Source organism: Pelobates fuscus, chromosome 4 (genome assembly GCF_036172605.1).
Source record: "Pelobates fuscus isolate aPelFus1 chromosome 4, aPelFus1.pri, whole genome shotgun sequence".
Classification (NCBI taxonomy): domain Eukaryota; kingdom Metazoa; phylum Chordata; class Amphibia; order Anura; family Pelobatidae; genus Pelobates; species Pelobates fuscus.
Genome location: NC_086320.1, coordinates 62,020,940 through 62,035,533, shown reverse-complemented (window position 1 = coordinate 62,035,533; position 14,594 = coordinate 62,020,940). Strand labels below are relative to the sequence as shown.

Here is a 14,594-nt window from a genome sequence, read left to right as displayed (position 1 = left end):
TCCACTGATGTCAATACTACCGACGCAATAGGGTTCGGTTTTGTGTTTGGTTTGTGGATTTAGAGATATTTAAAAATTAGGGGGACTTTGGTTTACGGTACATCTGTCTTAAATATGCCATTTTCTGAGACTGATTGTCTGCCAGGCAAAGTGTGTCTGAGAGTGATGGGAGTTATATGGAACAATAGATAATGAGGTGTATGAGGTACAGATTCATTATTTTAAAATATTGTTCTATAGTTGCCCTAGTTTTTACAAATTACAATGGAAAAATCTTGACAAAATAATATATTTTTCCCACTTTTTTAAACATGAAATTGATACTCAATAACAGAATATATGTTCCACTTCTAAATATATTATCTTGTAAGTGGATAAACAAAAAGAAAAATGGAAAATTATGTTTGCGCATGGCAAAACTTTTGTGATTTTTAAGTTTTAAATAGTTCAGCTGTTAGCTTTCAATCGAACTACAACTCCCCAAAATCTTTTATGTGCACATGAAGCTCTGCCTATAAGCTCAGCATTATACTAAATAGGTAGTTACAGCAGCTGCAAAACTGAGGATTTGCTGCAAAACAATTTATTTTTATTTTTTTTGCTTATGTTTATTTCAGTGCATAATATATTTACACAATAACTTAAAAAGAGCTGGTGAATTAAATTCTTGTCTGGAGTGTACCTTTAACTTAGAGCAAGGTTTTGAACAATAACCTCGCCAATGATGTGTCCGAGCAGGTTCCACCTTGCACCATGTTACACCTTACAAAGATAAGAGATGCTTTTTTAGCAGTAATTGGAGAGCTTCTCATTGCCACCCCAGATATGTAGGATTTTAAAGAATGTACATGTAATAATAGTTAACAGAGTAACTGCAAAAGTAGAGATTTATTTAAAATCAATTTTTATTTGACTTGTTTCATTCTTGACATGCAGTTTTAGGTGCTTGTACAAGTCATTTAGTGGTAGCCGTGGCTGAGGGCATGCACAGAGACTGCAAAGAATTTCTCGACTGCGGCCTGAACTGCAGGAGTGAAAGCAGATCCTAGTTTAGTAGCCAGGACAATCACGAACACTTCAGTGAAACGCTGCAGATAGAAGTAAACAAGCCATTAATATTTATTTGAAGTGATACAGTTTATTCATATATTAAAAACCAGACAATCAAACAATCGCAGGTCTGAAGGTGTTAAGCACAGGTACCCAACCCAGTCTTCAAGGTGCATCAACAGTTTATGATTTTGGCATTTCCGATTCCTTTTCCTATTGGACTATAAAACCTATATTGTGTGTGCAGTGTGCCTTGTGGACTGGGTTAGGAAAAACAGATCTAGAGATCATTTACTACCTACCGCATATATCATTAATATGCTGCAGAAGTAAAATAAGTTAATATAGACTATTCCTTTGGTATCATGCTGTAAGCAACCACTTGCATTCCCTCCTGCAACAAATGAATGCTACATTATTCTGGCAATCTTTGTTCTATTTATCTGTTTAGCATGAAATTTGTGTTCTACAAATTGAGAAAATATCATACATTGAATTAGGTTTACCGAATGTCATTAAATCTTGAATTATTAGAATTTCCATATGGAATTTAGATATGTGAACTAATCTTGTTGTCTTTATATTAGGTTTTATTTAACTTGAAAAAGTGACAATAAACATATTTATTATATGTGCAATTTAGGATAAATACCCCCAATTTAAACACAGATACATATTAGATTAACCCAGCATCTTGCTAATCAAGCGTTAGGTTGTTTCGGTATATTCGTTTTCAATAAAAGAGAGGAAACACGACTGTTTGTTTAATAGATTTTTTTACGGATTTCACTTATGATAAATGTCCTTCATCTATGGCAAAAGTAACTCAATCTTGGCATTCAAGCTGCTGTGACTGGCAGTTCTTGTAATGCTAAGACAGGCAGGCCATGCTGGCTGAGCTTAATGAGAAGATCAGTCCATAAGAAATGGAGTGCCAAAGGCTGTCCATCATTTTTAAGAAAAGTGCTCCATAAAATACATGAAACCTCTCCCACATCATTTCTACCGTTTTCAAAAATAACTCCAATAATTAAAACATGCATTGTTAAAAACTTTAAAACTTTTGCTGGAACAAACAAGTGTGTTTCTGACACTGTTATCTTTACTAGCCATGGCTTCTCCTTATCTGAGATTTTCGTAGTATTGACAGGAAAACAGTAGACAAAAACAAAGACAAAACACAACAAGAGTAATAATAAATAAATAAATACATACCCTGAAGTTCTCTGGATCCACATGCAGTTTGTTGGCATGGTCATCGCTGAGTTGATGAAAGGTGCCCTTAATGTCATCCAAGTGGTGGGATGCGTTGTTAAGAGCTCCCAGGACCTTCTTGCCGTGGGCCTGTACCTTGGCATTTGAGGATGGGTTGGACAGGCTTCCGAAAGAACTGAAATACCTCTGGGTCCAGGGGTAGACCACGAGCAGCCTAGTGAACAAAATAAGAAAACAAAGATATATAAATACAATCAAAACTTCCTGAGGGAATGATTTGACTTAGTATTGTATAATACATTTGTATCACAAGGGTGTTTAACAAAGACAGTGATATATGTAATAGAAAAAGAATCCACCACAATTTGAAAGATCATTGAAAAGCTACACTATTGGTCTTTATTCTGGGAATCCTTAACTTCGATAGGTTTTAGATGGTACAGATTTATTAATGTCCAAACAATTTTATTTTTAAAAAAATGAACAGGTTATATTACAATCTGCCATTACAGATAAACATAATGCAACCCCAGACATTAAATGTAAAAAGCATAAGCTTAACTTTAAAAGCCCACGCAGTGTAGGTACCATTTGCAATCAGTTCAACCTGCACCATATTTATATTTTAGCATAAATCTAAATGTTTCTTCTTTAATACCTTCAGTGCAAAGGGTTAGCATATCATATGATATCATGACAATTCCTAGCATGTCATTTGTCATAAGGCGGTCAGAATAAAAAATGTCATGTAATCATTTGTTCTTACCTTCCAAGAGCATCTCCACCATCATGTTCCAGATCAACTTTGCCAAACACAGAGGCGATGGCGGCTCTCTCTCCGGCTGTCCAGTGAACCATGGCGGCTGTTAGAGGGTTGAGTAACTCAAGCTTCAGGTGAGAAGTACAAGCTCTGAAAAACAAGTGTTACCCCCCTGATTTTTATAAGAAAACAAGCCACGTCACGCCTAGTAGAAGTTGCTTTGTCATGGTTTACTTTTGTCTTCCATCCCACACGACTAGGTCCTGATAAGATATGGCAAACTCTGGTACGTGCATCAAGTCACATCCAAGTCCCAAAATGCGTCACATCTGAAACTCTCTTTCACGCCCTAGAATATAATTCCATAAACAAGTTACAAGCTACGTGCCATATCTGATTCGTTTAAATTCACAGATAGCTTAGTTTAGGAGCAATTTTTGAACTTGTGGTTATTTTTTTCCAGAATATTTCTAGTATTTGATAGTTTCAAGAACAATATCCGCTTTAATTATTTATTCCAACCCACAAACCTTGCACAAAATTATTACTCATTTCACCAGGGGTCCTTAAACTCCGGCCCCACAGATGTTGCTGAACTACAACTCCCATTATTCTCTGGCTATCTATGTAATTCAAAGAATCATGGGAATTGTAGTTCAGCAACATCTGGGGGGCCGAAGTTTGAGGACCCCTGCACTTCAGCAACATCAATTCACCTAAGTTATCTATCTACCAGTCATGTCACCCCACTAATTTGTGCATTACCTTTTGTATCAAACTGTTTTTTTTATTCTTTCCTTTTCAGAAGCATTTAGCATTTCACTTTCTACATCATGTCCCATACATGCAAGAAGCATGTTCTATATCAAAATTATAATATCCTAAAGCAAACATAAAAATAATGTGATGGGGGCAATCACTGTGAATATAGCCCCAGTGTTTTGACAACTGTCTATCTTTTATAAAGCAAAACACATTGCCAAAATGTTATTGTTTGGGTTTTTTTTTTAGTTTTTTTTTTTTTTAAATGGTGATCTGCCTCTTCATAATATTCGGCTTAATGTTTGTGTTTGCTTTCTTTTTTGTCGTTCGCTTGTTGGTTAGTAATTTTTTATTTTGTGATTGTACTTACTATATACTTGTTAGGTGAATGGAAGAGAATGTGATTTTTATTCAATGCAGTCTGAGAGTGTCTCTCTGTTTTTAGCACTATAGTTCCATTGTATTTTTGCCAAAAGTAGGGATTGTGGGACGGGGCGTCACCCAGCAATTATTTATGATTGTGAGTTATTTTTCCTACTGGGTTAAGTTATATACAATTGTATTTTTTTACCATGATCCTTTCTAGTTCCAAATGCAAATCAGAAATAACTCTAATTAACCTGTATTTAACAAAATATGAGATTTCTATCAATCTACATGTGTAGTTTACACACTGTGCTAGAAAATCTTGGAAAATGTATAGTTAGAAAAGACTACCTCATTAAAGACAATATGACTATCCCATGTAGCTGGCAATATCACTCAATGACAATATGGACTTGTAGGGTAGAATTAAAAAAAAAATTCAATTACAGCTAGCGTTACGGTTAAACATTAGGGTGTTTTAAGGGTTAATGGTAAGTGTTAGGGTACTGTAGGAGTTAAATTGTAGTGTTAGTGTAGTGATTATTATTTAGTGTAGTGTAGGGGTTAATGTTTAGTGTTGTATAGAATGTAAGGGTTGATGGGAGGACTTTACTATAAGAATAGCACTGGGGATTCTGCTGTACTATCTTCTATTACATTGTAGTGAAAAGAAACAACTAAAAGACTGATAAGGTACCCCAGTGAATTCAAAGGGACAAAAGTAGCTGAGCTGGAAGCATAGCTGGCTTAGAGAATTTTTCCAAATCAGCTAGTTTGGCCTTGAATTTGAAACTCAATTTGAATTTATTTGGAATTTTCACTATAGTGAATAACCCTGATAGTTGCTGGGACTCTAAAAATGTTTTTCTACTTTTCTCTGATTGCGACATTCTACCTGAAGAATGTGTTCTTTGTTTTATTTTAGAAGTCTCAGTGTGCAAAACCCAACAGAAAGTGCAAACGTTGATCATCCTTTGGATATGTGTATAGCGACATTTAGGTGTTCTGCCCCCAACACTTACAATTTCTGGCTTCCTGGCAATGTTTAATGTTTTTTTTTTTATTATCTATCATTTTTCTTATTTTATGGTTCTATAATAATTGTCATCAGGGAACAATTGGCTACCATTTTTTATGTTTATTGTTTTTTTTTTATAGCACCATATAATCTCTTACCAAATGGAAAATCCATTACAAAGGATTCAGTATAAAGCTTACTTTGCTTTGATAATTTCTACATAAACGATAACTGTTCTAATAGTAATTTATGTCTGTTGTAGTTATCAACAATACAATTTATACTCTATATGAGGGCAATCTAATTTCAACTGGCTATATGATTTATTGATTTTATGTTTTCATAAAAAAAAAAACTTTTGTTTTTGTAATTTACCATTTTATTTTACAATTGGTGGTACATAAGGCAGTTGTGCTTATGCCATGCTGTTTTTAGGCAGAAGATGTATTGGTTTGCAAATAATCTACAAAAATAAAAAATACACAAAATGTAAAATATATATATATATATATATTTGATAAACAAAAGTACTTTTTTCACCTGATAAAAAGTGTTAGTTTAGAGATTTTTTTCCCATTGGGTAGTGCCAGATCAGTTTAATTTTAGTCATAATAAGATTAAATCTTAATACATTAATAAAGAGAGGCAACATAAGAACATGTAGGAATAATAATAATAATTAGCAAGCTGAATTCATTGCTTAGTATTGTGGTATGTTACCATAGACCTAAGCCAACTGTTGATGATCAAGTATGAATCAAGTATGGATCCAAACTACTACAAACTGCAAAAAGGTGAATGAATATTCTCTGTGCTTTATTCCCTGAAGCCAGATCCTCCCTCTCAAATATACAACCAGCTAAAAAGGGGGAAACAGGAGCATGAATAGGATTACGATGAAGTATTCTAAAGAGTGGGGAACCCTACTGATTTCGGATAACGGTAATATTCCAAAAAAGGGCGGGGAGAATAATAATAAAGTGCAACCTCCAAAAAATAATAAAGTTAAAACTTAACTTTTAATAGTAGCAAATATAAATGAAGTGGGAAAAACCTACACTAAATATAAACTCATTATATATGAGTGGGTGAGTGGGTGATGAGCCAGAGTGGTGAAACGCACGTCAGGGGAAAAGACTGGCGCTATCCACATGTCACTGCACCAACAGTGACTTGTACAACACTTTTGAATTTACAGCAATCTGACTGTATAAATCTCCTGCTTAAAGGGACTCGCCAGGCAGCAGTTTTTACTCACCTGGTTCCAGCGCCGGGAGTCTCGTGAAGCCGCGCCCTCTATTTCGTCAAAATGACGAAATAGGCGAGCGCGAGCAGGGAGCAATCAGACGCACATACTTCAGAGGGCGGCATTCATGCCGCCCTCTGAAGTCCTGAGCGCACTACCGCGCATGCGCGCGGTGTGCGCGGCCTCAAGCTGAGCTGACTGACAGCTCAGCTCGCGGTCTTTGCCCGCCCCCCTCCTCTGCTGACAGGCTGGAGAGAGAAGGCGCGCACACAGTGCCTTCTCTCACCTGCACACATCAGACGTATTTTAATACGTCTGACGTGTACAGGGCCTTTTTAGGGCTCTGCATGATAGGAAGTCCCTCTGGTGGCCGTCTGAGTGACGGCCACTGGAGGTATTCCTATCAATCAATGTAAACATTGTATTTTCTCTGAAAATACAGTGTTTACATTAGATTGCCTGCAGGGAGCTATAGATCATACCTGAACAACTACATTAAGCTGTAGGTGTCCAGGTGACTATGGTGTCCCTTTAAGAGACCTCAGATTTCCTGCCCACTGAGACTTTACCTCTCAATTAATATGTCCATTTACTGTGACTGAATCATATAGTGTTGATACCCTATTTGAAACAATTGCACTTTGCCACAGTGTTTGGTCTGAGTTAGGTACAATTTCTACCATAATTGATACTGTTAAACTGTATCACAGTGAGCTTTTGCATGTTTACACCTAATTAGACCTTGAGTCTCAGATGGCTTTGGTGGGGATTTTTCCACCCACTCATATATATTGATTTTATATTCGGTGTATGTTTTTCTCACTTCATTTATATTTACTACTATTAAAAGTTAAGTTTTAACTTTATTATTTTTTGGAGGTTGCACTTTATTGTTATTCCCACCCACCCTTTTTTCGGAATGTTACCCTTATCCGAAATCAGTGGGGATCCCCACACTTTAGGATACTTCATCATAATCCTATTCATTCTCCTGTTTCCCCCCTTTCTTGGTTAAATTCCTTGCCCCAGGGGTTAACCCCCATTCAGGAGATTAGATATACTGTACATTTCTTTCCTTCCTGTTTTGTATACAACCAGCTACCTTCATTAAGCCCAACAAAAACTTCAGCTCCAGGCACAAGGTGCACTAAGTCCAGGATCTACCTTCGCATATGGATTCTTTGTTTCCACATTATGAATTGACAAAACAAATGCAACAATAAATACACTACAGCTAATTGAAGTGGCCTGGGTGCAATGTCCCTATTTCCCTTAGTGCTGCAATGTTAAACATTGCAGTTCCAGAGAAACTGCAATGTTTACATTGCAGCACTAAGTCTGCCTCCAGTGGCTGTCTACCAGACAGCCACTAGAGGGCTTTCTGAATTGAACCTTTGGTCCGGTATCTGCATCTGCTCTGCATGAGGACCTCCAGCGCCAGATTTTTCCCCATAGAAAATTATTGAATCAATGCTTTCTCATGGAGAGGTCTAATGCATATTAGAGCCCACTCGTCGCAGGACGTCAGAGGAGGAGGAGCTGTGACCCAGCGCAGAGGGACGGGATTGGGTAAATAAATACCTGGGTGGGGTGCGCAAGGGTGTGGGAGGCAGAGGGAGCTATAGTGCCAGGAATACAGCTTTGTATTCCTTGCACTATAGTATCCCTTTAATGGTACATCTGAAGAGCCAACAGTCCATTTATGTTTGGATACCTAAAATGAAGGGATAGGGAAGTGTGCCATAATTCCTACACGGTTTACAGCTTATGAACTAAAGTTTGGAACCAATAACAAAACAGGACTAACCAACAAATGCATATGGTTTGCAAAATGTATGATATAAATAAATATATTACTATTAAATAGACATTATTTATGTGAGTGTTTTAGTACATTTTCTGCAGATAGCAAGTAGACACTTCCCTCCCAACAAGTTGATTCATTCATACATGTTTGTAGAAACTGTTCAAGAGAAACTTTCTCTTGGAGAGACCTGACCACCTGTTTTCTTAAAGGGACACTATAGTCACCTGAACAACTTTAGCTTAATGAAGCCGTTTTTGGTGTATAGAACATGCCCCTGGAGCCTCACTGCTCAATCCTCTGCCATTTAGGAGTTAAATCCCTTTGTTTATGAACCCTAATCACACCTCTCTGCATGTGACTTGCACAGCCTTCCATAAACACTTCCTGTAAAGAGAGCCCTATTTAGGCTTTCTGTATTGCAAGTTCTGTTCAATTAAGATTTTCTTATCCCCTGCTATGTTAATAACTTGCTAGACCCTGCAAGAGCCTCCTATATGTGATTAAAGTTCAATTTAGAGATTGAGATACAATTATTTAAGGTAAATTACATCTGTTTGAAAGTGAAACCAGTTTGTTTTTTCATGCAGGCTCTGTCAATCATAGCCAGGGGAGGTGTGGCTAGGGCTGCATAAACAGAAACAAAGTGATTTAACTCCTAAATGACAGTGAATTGAGCAGTGAAATTGCAGGGGAATGATCTATACACTAAAACTGCTTTATTTAGCTAAAGTAATTTAGGGTGACTATAGTGTTCCTTGAATGTATTATCAACAAATATGTAAAAGAATCACATTTTGTTTAGGTTTTTTTTAAGGATACTGAAACATGTACAAGAAGAATAGAAATAGTGAACCTGCTCTGCCAACTGATAGCAGCAGCTCACAGTTTACAAACCACCCGATTCACAGTTTAGTTGGCAAAGAGAGAGCTCAGCCCATGTTCTGCGTGTAGCATGCACAAGCACGGTAATGACAAAATTAACACAGAGATTATAACCGTAGAGATTTTTATCATTAACATTTTTGCCTTTCTTGCTCTTGTGAAAGGGGTCAGGGTACTATCTATCCATAGGTAGGCAACCTTCAGCACTCTAGATGTTATGGACTACATCTCCCATCATGCTCTTCCAAACATAATGTTGGCAAAGCATCAGGGGAGATGTAGTCTACATCTGGAGTGCCTACCCATACCTAATCCATCGACTTTGCAACAAAGAATTACCCTTTATTACAAATACAATTAATTTGGGGCAGAGAAAAACCAATGGTCTTTCGATTTTCTGTTAAAATAAATAACTCTCATTTGCTTAGCAAGAATATGGCAACAGAACAGGATAGTAGTATTTCTATAACTGTTAGAGCTTGAGATTTTTTTATTCTTTAAAAATAAAATTCTAAGAAACAAGGGTTTGAATTTCAATGCTCATTTTATTCAGTTTTATTCTGTACACTTATATTCAAATGTGGCAACAATCAGTTTAGTGATAGCCGTGGCTGAGACCATCCACCACAACTGCAAAGAATTTCTCGATGGCGGCTTGGATTGAAGGAGTGAAAGAAGATCCTAGTTTATTAGCCAGGACAATCACGAACACTTCACTGAAACGCTGCAAAAACACAAAATAATAAATGGTTAATGTTTAATCACATTATAAGATCTATAGTTTTGTTATTCCCTAGTTCAAGGTAGGGTTGCCAGATCACTATAATTTTGGGGGAACACATGAATGCTTCAAGTTGTGCTGAAATCGGTTCCGTGTAACATTCATAAGAAGCATTAGTGAAATCAATTAATTAATTCTGTTTTCACAAATGCAGCATAGGAATGCTACATACTGTTGGGGATATTGTGGGTAGCCCCCAAAATTTACAAAAAATGTATATGTGTGATTTAGAAATGCTGAGAAATCTTTTTTTTTTCTTTTTTTTTTTTTGAGACTTGTCAAATTATGTTCTGAAATTTATCTTAGGTTTTAATAATGGTTAAAAGTTATAATCAATTGTAGAATTTTACAAGAAACATATTTAATGTGTGTGCATTCTATGAAAAATGTCTCCAACTAAAAAACTTTTTAAAGCACAGAATAATGTCCCCATTTAGCTTGTGAAGCTCTATATAGCCCAGCTGACTTTAAACAAACTGGCCTTTACATTTTGAGTACATAAAGAGGACGCAAGTGTCTAGTTCATATAAACAAAATGTTAGCTGGTGCAATGGTTGGACCAAATCATGAATATCTATCTACTTAAGTTCATAAAGCAAAACATTTCAAAACAAAACACATTTCAAAAAGTGACTTACTCTGAAGTTCTCTGGATCCACATGCAGTCTGTTGGCATGGTCAGAACTGAGGTCATGGAGATCGGCCTTAATGCTATCCAAGTGGTGGGCTGCGTTGTTGATGGCTCCCAAGACCTTCTTGCCGTGAGCTTGTACTTTGGCATTTCCAGCAATTGCGGATGCGTTGGACAGGCTTCCGAAAGAACTGAAATACCTCTGGGTCCAAGGGTTCACGAGGAGCAGTCTAGAAAGAGAAGCACAATTTACAAATATAATAAGCATATGTCTCACAAGGAAATTGGTTTGGCGTATTTATATAGTAATAATAGTAATGTATCTCATGGATGTTTAAACAATGATTATTATAGAAACATCTCTGATATTAAGTATAGAATTTACAGTGGTGAAAAGTAACGGAATAGAGTTTAGGGATTCTGTTTCTATATATAAATCTTGGTTAATATATGTATATTTAAAAACAAACAGTCAAAAGTGAACAAAAGTTAATCAAAACACTAAATTAAAATCTGCTCTTCAAAACATTGATTTTTTTTAGATATAAGATTTAATATTTTTGGATAAGCTTTTTTCAAATGATTTAATATTTTGAGAAATATTTTATTATTTTGATATATTGATAAATGTTTTAATATTTCGAAATTTTAAAAATAAAAATGTAAAGTTTATCCCCAAAAATTACATAATTTGCAAAGCTTACCCCAAAACATTAAATTGAGGTAATAAAGTAATAGTTTAATAGTTTACTAGTATAATAGTTTACGTTAACCAACACTATATTAACATTTCAGTATAGACATAAACATATATACTTCTCATCCAAGACACTGAGTTTGTATCTAACTTTTATAATTCTTACCTTCCAAGAGCATTTCCACCATCATGCTCAAGATCAACTTTGCCAAACACAGAGGCGATGGCGGCCTTCTCTTCGGCTGTCCAGTGAACCATGGCGGCTGTTAGAGGAATGAGTAGCTCAGGTTTCAGTGAGAAAAACAAGCTCTGAAAAACAAGTGTTTCCCCACCGTATTTAAAGGAAAAATGAGCTATGTCACACCCATCATGAGTGACTTTGTCAGCCCTTTTTTTTTTGGTCCATCTAGCACTGTTACTGATCCCATAATGTCTTATTCTGGTTATTTCTAAATTATAAAATATGTTAAAATGTTCAATTAAATTGTAAAAGAAATATAGTACTTTCAATTGAAATATTAACAAAACTAAACCAAACTTATAATAAAAATAAAAAAGAAAATGTAAACAATACAATTGGCAACAAAAGGAAAATACAAAATAATTATTACAAATTAATCATTAAAATCCAATAATGCTTCCTTTCTGGTATTAATAAAAGATTGCAACATGTACAAATTAAAGGTACATAAATGTTTAATAGATCTGCACTGAAATACAGAATTAGTAAGGCAAAAAAAAGGAAAAAGTGAACAAAATGTGAATGCTACAATTTAAATGAAAGATACTACAAAGCCACCACAAAGTATCTAATCTGCATAACTTTATAGAATTGCCTTAAGTAAAAATATAACCTGAACAAGTACAAAAAAAACAACCAAAAAAATAGAAAAAACATAATCAACATTTGCCTAACAATAACTTAAATTGCATATGTGGCATCTATATTGCCTTTTTCATAATCATTATTATTATTATTATCATTATTATTATCATTATTCATATAACAGCAACATATTTTGCAGCACTTTACAGGCACACGATGCTAATGTTAACAGCAAGTGACAGATAAAACCTTGTTCATAGAACATTCTTAAAGGCGATTACATGTTTAATTTATATATTTATACTTTGGATTAATTATCCTTATCTTGAGATATATATTCAAAGGTCTGCTGACAATATAATAGACAAATCCATAATAAATGATAGTTCAAGCCGGCTGGCAAAATCAAAAATGTACTTTAACTTATTACATAAAACTTTCGGGTATAAACTAGGCACAGACTGACCACAAAGGCTCATCAGTCATGGACCAAGGGTCCTGTGGCAATCAGGGCTCCATGCCACACAGTCATGAGCTGCCTTACGGAGCTCAGAGAATCTCCTCATCTTGCCTGATATCTTTTTGTATAAAGTACGCAATTGATAATAGCTGGGACCCACAGAAGGCATGAAGGACCTTTCAAATCTATCTATCTATCTATCTATCTATCTATCTATCTATCTATCTATCTATCTATCTATCTTATACAAAGCTCCTCTAGTCCTTTATTACATTTCCAGCATGTGTGAATAGTGTGTGAGAGGAGAAGAGGGGTTGTAGCTGCTAGTTGTTTTTAATTAGTTTAAAGTTTTTTATTTTTTATTTTATTTTTTTAATAATAAATGTGTTTGTTTTAAATTGCACCGATCCAAGAAAAACATTTTCTTTACTCAAACAAAGGCGATGAAAGGATTTTATCTGGGCATTTTTGGTGGGAATTGTTTCACTCAAATAGGAGCACAGCGCTGCTCCACATTGAGTAAATTTAACCTTTTGTTACCTTCACCCTGCTGGTTATAAGTGCCCACATTATTTAAATTAGATTTTTTTATTGCAAGTATGGAACATTTGCTGGGCATATGAAAATAACAATTTGCCAATATATCCCTGGAATGCTCCATATTCAGAAGGCATATTTGATTGAGTTACAAAATTGAAATATTTTTCTCATTTGTATCATTTATGTATACTGCTATTAAGATACACACAGTGCATTGGCAGAACTACTGGCTGCACCAGGGTTCACAAGCTGGGGGCTCAGTGGGCAGCCCTCACACTAAGGATCACCAGATGGGCATCTCTGATCAAGGGCTGGCTCAGGCACCACAGACCTTTCAAAGCACACCAGACCTGTTAAATCTGCAGTTTGAGTGAAATGGTGGGACAAAGTGTGTACAGGTCACAGCTTACAGAGTCACGAAGGGAGGCAGAGAGAGAAAGATAAGAACTGACAGAGAGATGGGACCAGCATTAGATTCCCATCACCCTCATTGAGCACCTCATGTGCCAGATCTTTCTGGACCAGAGGTAAGTCACCCTCCTGCATCAAAAAGGTATAAAAACAGAATAATTTGTGCTAGAAAATACACAAATTATTATTTGTATGCCAGTATGTGTGTAATACTATATTTGTGTCATTGTGTAGCTGTGTATGCATATGGTGTATCTGTGTGTATGTGTCTATGTATCTGTCAGTGTGTGTCTGAGTATGTGTATATGTGTGAGTGGCAGTGTATATGTATATGTGCATGCATTTCATAATTTAGACACCAACACTACATACAAACACACCCCAGCATTCAAATGCTACCACTAAATACAAACAAAGCCCTGCCAACACTACACACAAATGCTCACCTGCATTCAAATGTCAACACTACGCACAAATACACCTCTGCACTGATATTAGAACATACACACAGACACCCAATACAAAACATGCTACATTCAAATGCACAAACACTGCTCATAAAAACAACTCTACAAGGATGTGCAAATGGTTGATCCCCAGCTTGTAAAGCATTATGGGGGTTGCAAGACAGTTGAGCAGCTACCTTTTGGCCACTTTTGTACTAGAGCAGGTCCCCCCAAAAATGCACAAAATGGCTACATTGCAAATGTGACTGTGAGTGGCTCCAGACCCAGGTGAAGGTGATCTTTGTGTGAGGTCTTCATCTAGGTCCGGAGCTGTGCCCGGGTGCATTTTGTGATATAGGCACGTTGCACCTTTTTTGTGTTTTGAATTTATGAATTTTTTATGTTTCTTATGTTTTTGATTGCCTGCCTCCAATCCACTCTTACTAATAGGTGTGAGGGGGTAAGTAATTATTCACGTTTATTGCTCTATTGCACTGATTGCTTGATGATGCATTGTGGGTATAAATATGCATCTTGTTTCATGTGCTATTAGCTTCACACAGATCTTTATGCAGGTCGAAACATTGCTCTGTGGCATTTTTTGATCCGATAAATCTGCTATATTTTCGGTTACCTGTCCGTGCCTGAAGTTCCTTTTTCTATGTACTAGAAACTATGTACAAGTTTCCGGTGTGC

General features: G+C 36.0%; 2 protein-coding genes across 2 annotated transcripts; both read right to left on the bottom strand.

Annotated features, from left to right (window-relative positions):
- Positions 1 to 887: 887 nt before the first annotated feature.
- LOC134608434 (hemoglobin subunit beta-3-like) lies at positions 888 to 3,195 on the bottom strand. The gene is made up of 3 exons (XM_063451234.1): positions 3,032 to 3,195; positions 2,266 to 2,479; positions 888 to 1,088 (listed from the first exon to the last, which is right to left on the bottom strand). Exons 1-3 carry the CDS (start codon positions 3,121 to 3,123, stop codon positions 960 to 962), a joined length of 435 nt encoding a protein of 144 aa, XP_063307304.1. The 5' UTR covers positions 3,124 to 3,195; the 3' UTR covers positions 888 to 959.
- Positions 3,196 to 9,701: 6,506 nt separating this feature from the next.
- Positions 9,702 to 11,509, bottom strand: LOC134608435 (hemoglobin subunit beta-2-like). Its single transcript, XM_063451236.1, has 3 exons — positions 11,382 to 11,509; positions 10,526 to 10,748; positions 9,702 to 9,830 (listed from the first exon to the last, which is right to left on the bottom strand). Exons 1-3 carry the CDS (start codon positions 11,471 to 11,473, stop codon positions 9,702 to 9,704), a joined length of 444 nt encoding a protein of 147 aa, XP_063307306.1. The 5' UTR covers positions 11,474 to 11,509.
- Between the last annotated feature and the right edge of the window lie 3,085 nt (positions 11,510 to 14,594).

What these genes read in the sequence shown, in the direction of transcription:
- LOC134608434 (XM_063451234.1), bottom strand. Translation starts at nt 3,123, where the DNA reads ATGGTTCACTGGACAGCCGGAGAGAGAGCCGCCATCGCCTCTGTGTTT. An exon ending in GGTGGAGATGCTCTTGGAAG is followed by an intron (nt 2,480 to 3,031) that starts GTAAGAACAAAT and finishes TTTGTTCACTAG; the next exon opens with GCTGCTCGTGGTCTACCCCT. An exon ending in TGGATCCAGAGAACTTCAGG is followed by an intron (nt 1,089 to 2,265) that starts GTATGTATTTAT and finishes TTCTATCTGCAG; the next exon opens with CGTTTCACTGAAGTGTTCGT.
- LOC134608435 (XM_063451236.1), bottom strand. Translation starts at nt 11,473, where the DNA reads ATGGTTCACTGGACAGCCGAAGAGAAGGCCGCCATCGCCTCTGTGTTT. An exon ending in GGTGGAAATGCTCTTGGAAG is followed by an intron (nt 10,749 to 11,381) that starts GTAAGAATTATA and finishes TTCTCTTTCTAG; the next exon opens with ACTGCTCCTCGTGAACCCTT. An exon ending in TGGATCCAGAGAACTTCAGA is followed by an intron (nt 9,831 to 10,525) that starts GTAAGTCACTTT and finishes GTGTTTTTGCAG; the next exon opens with CGTTTCAGTGAAGTGTTCGT.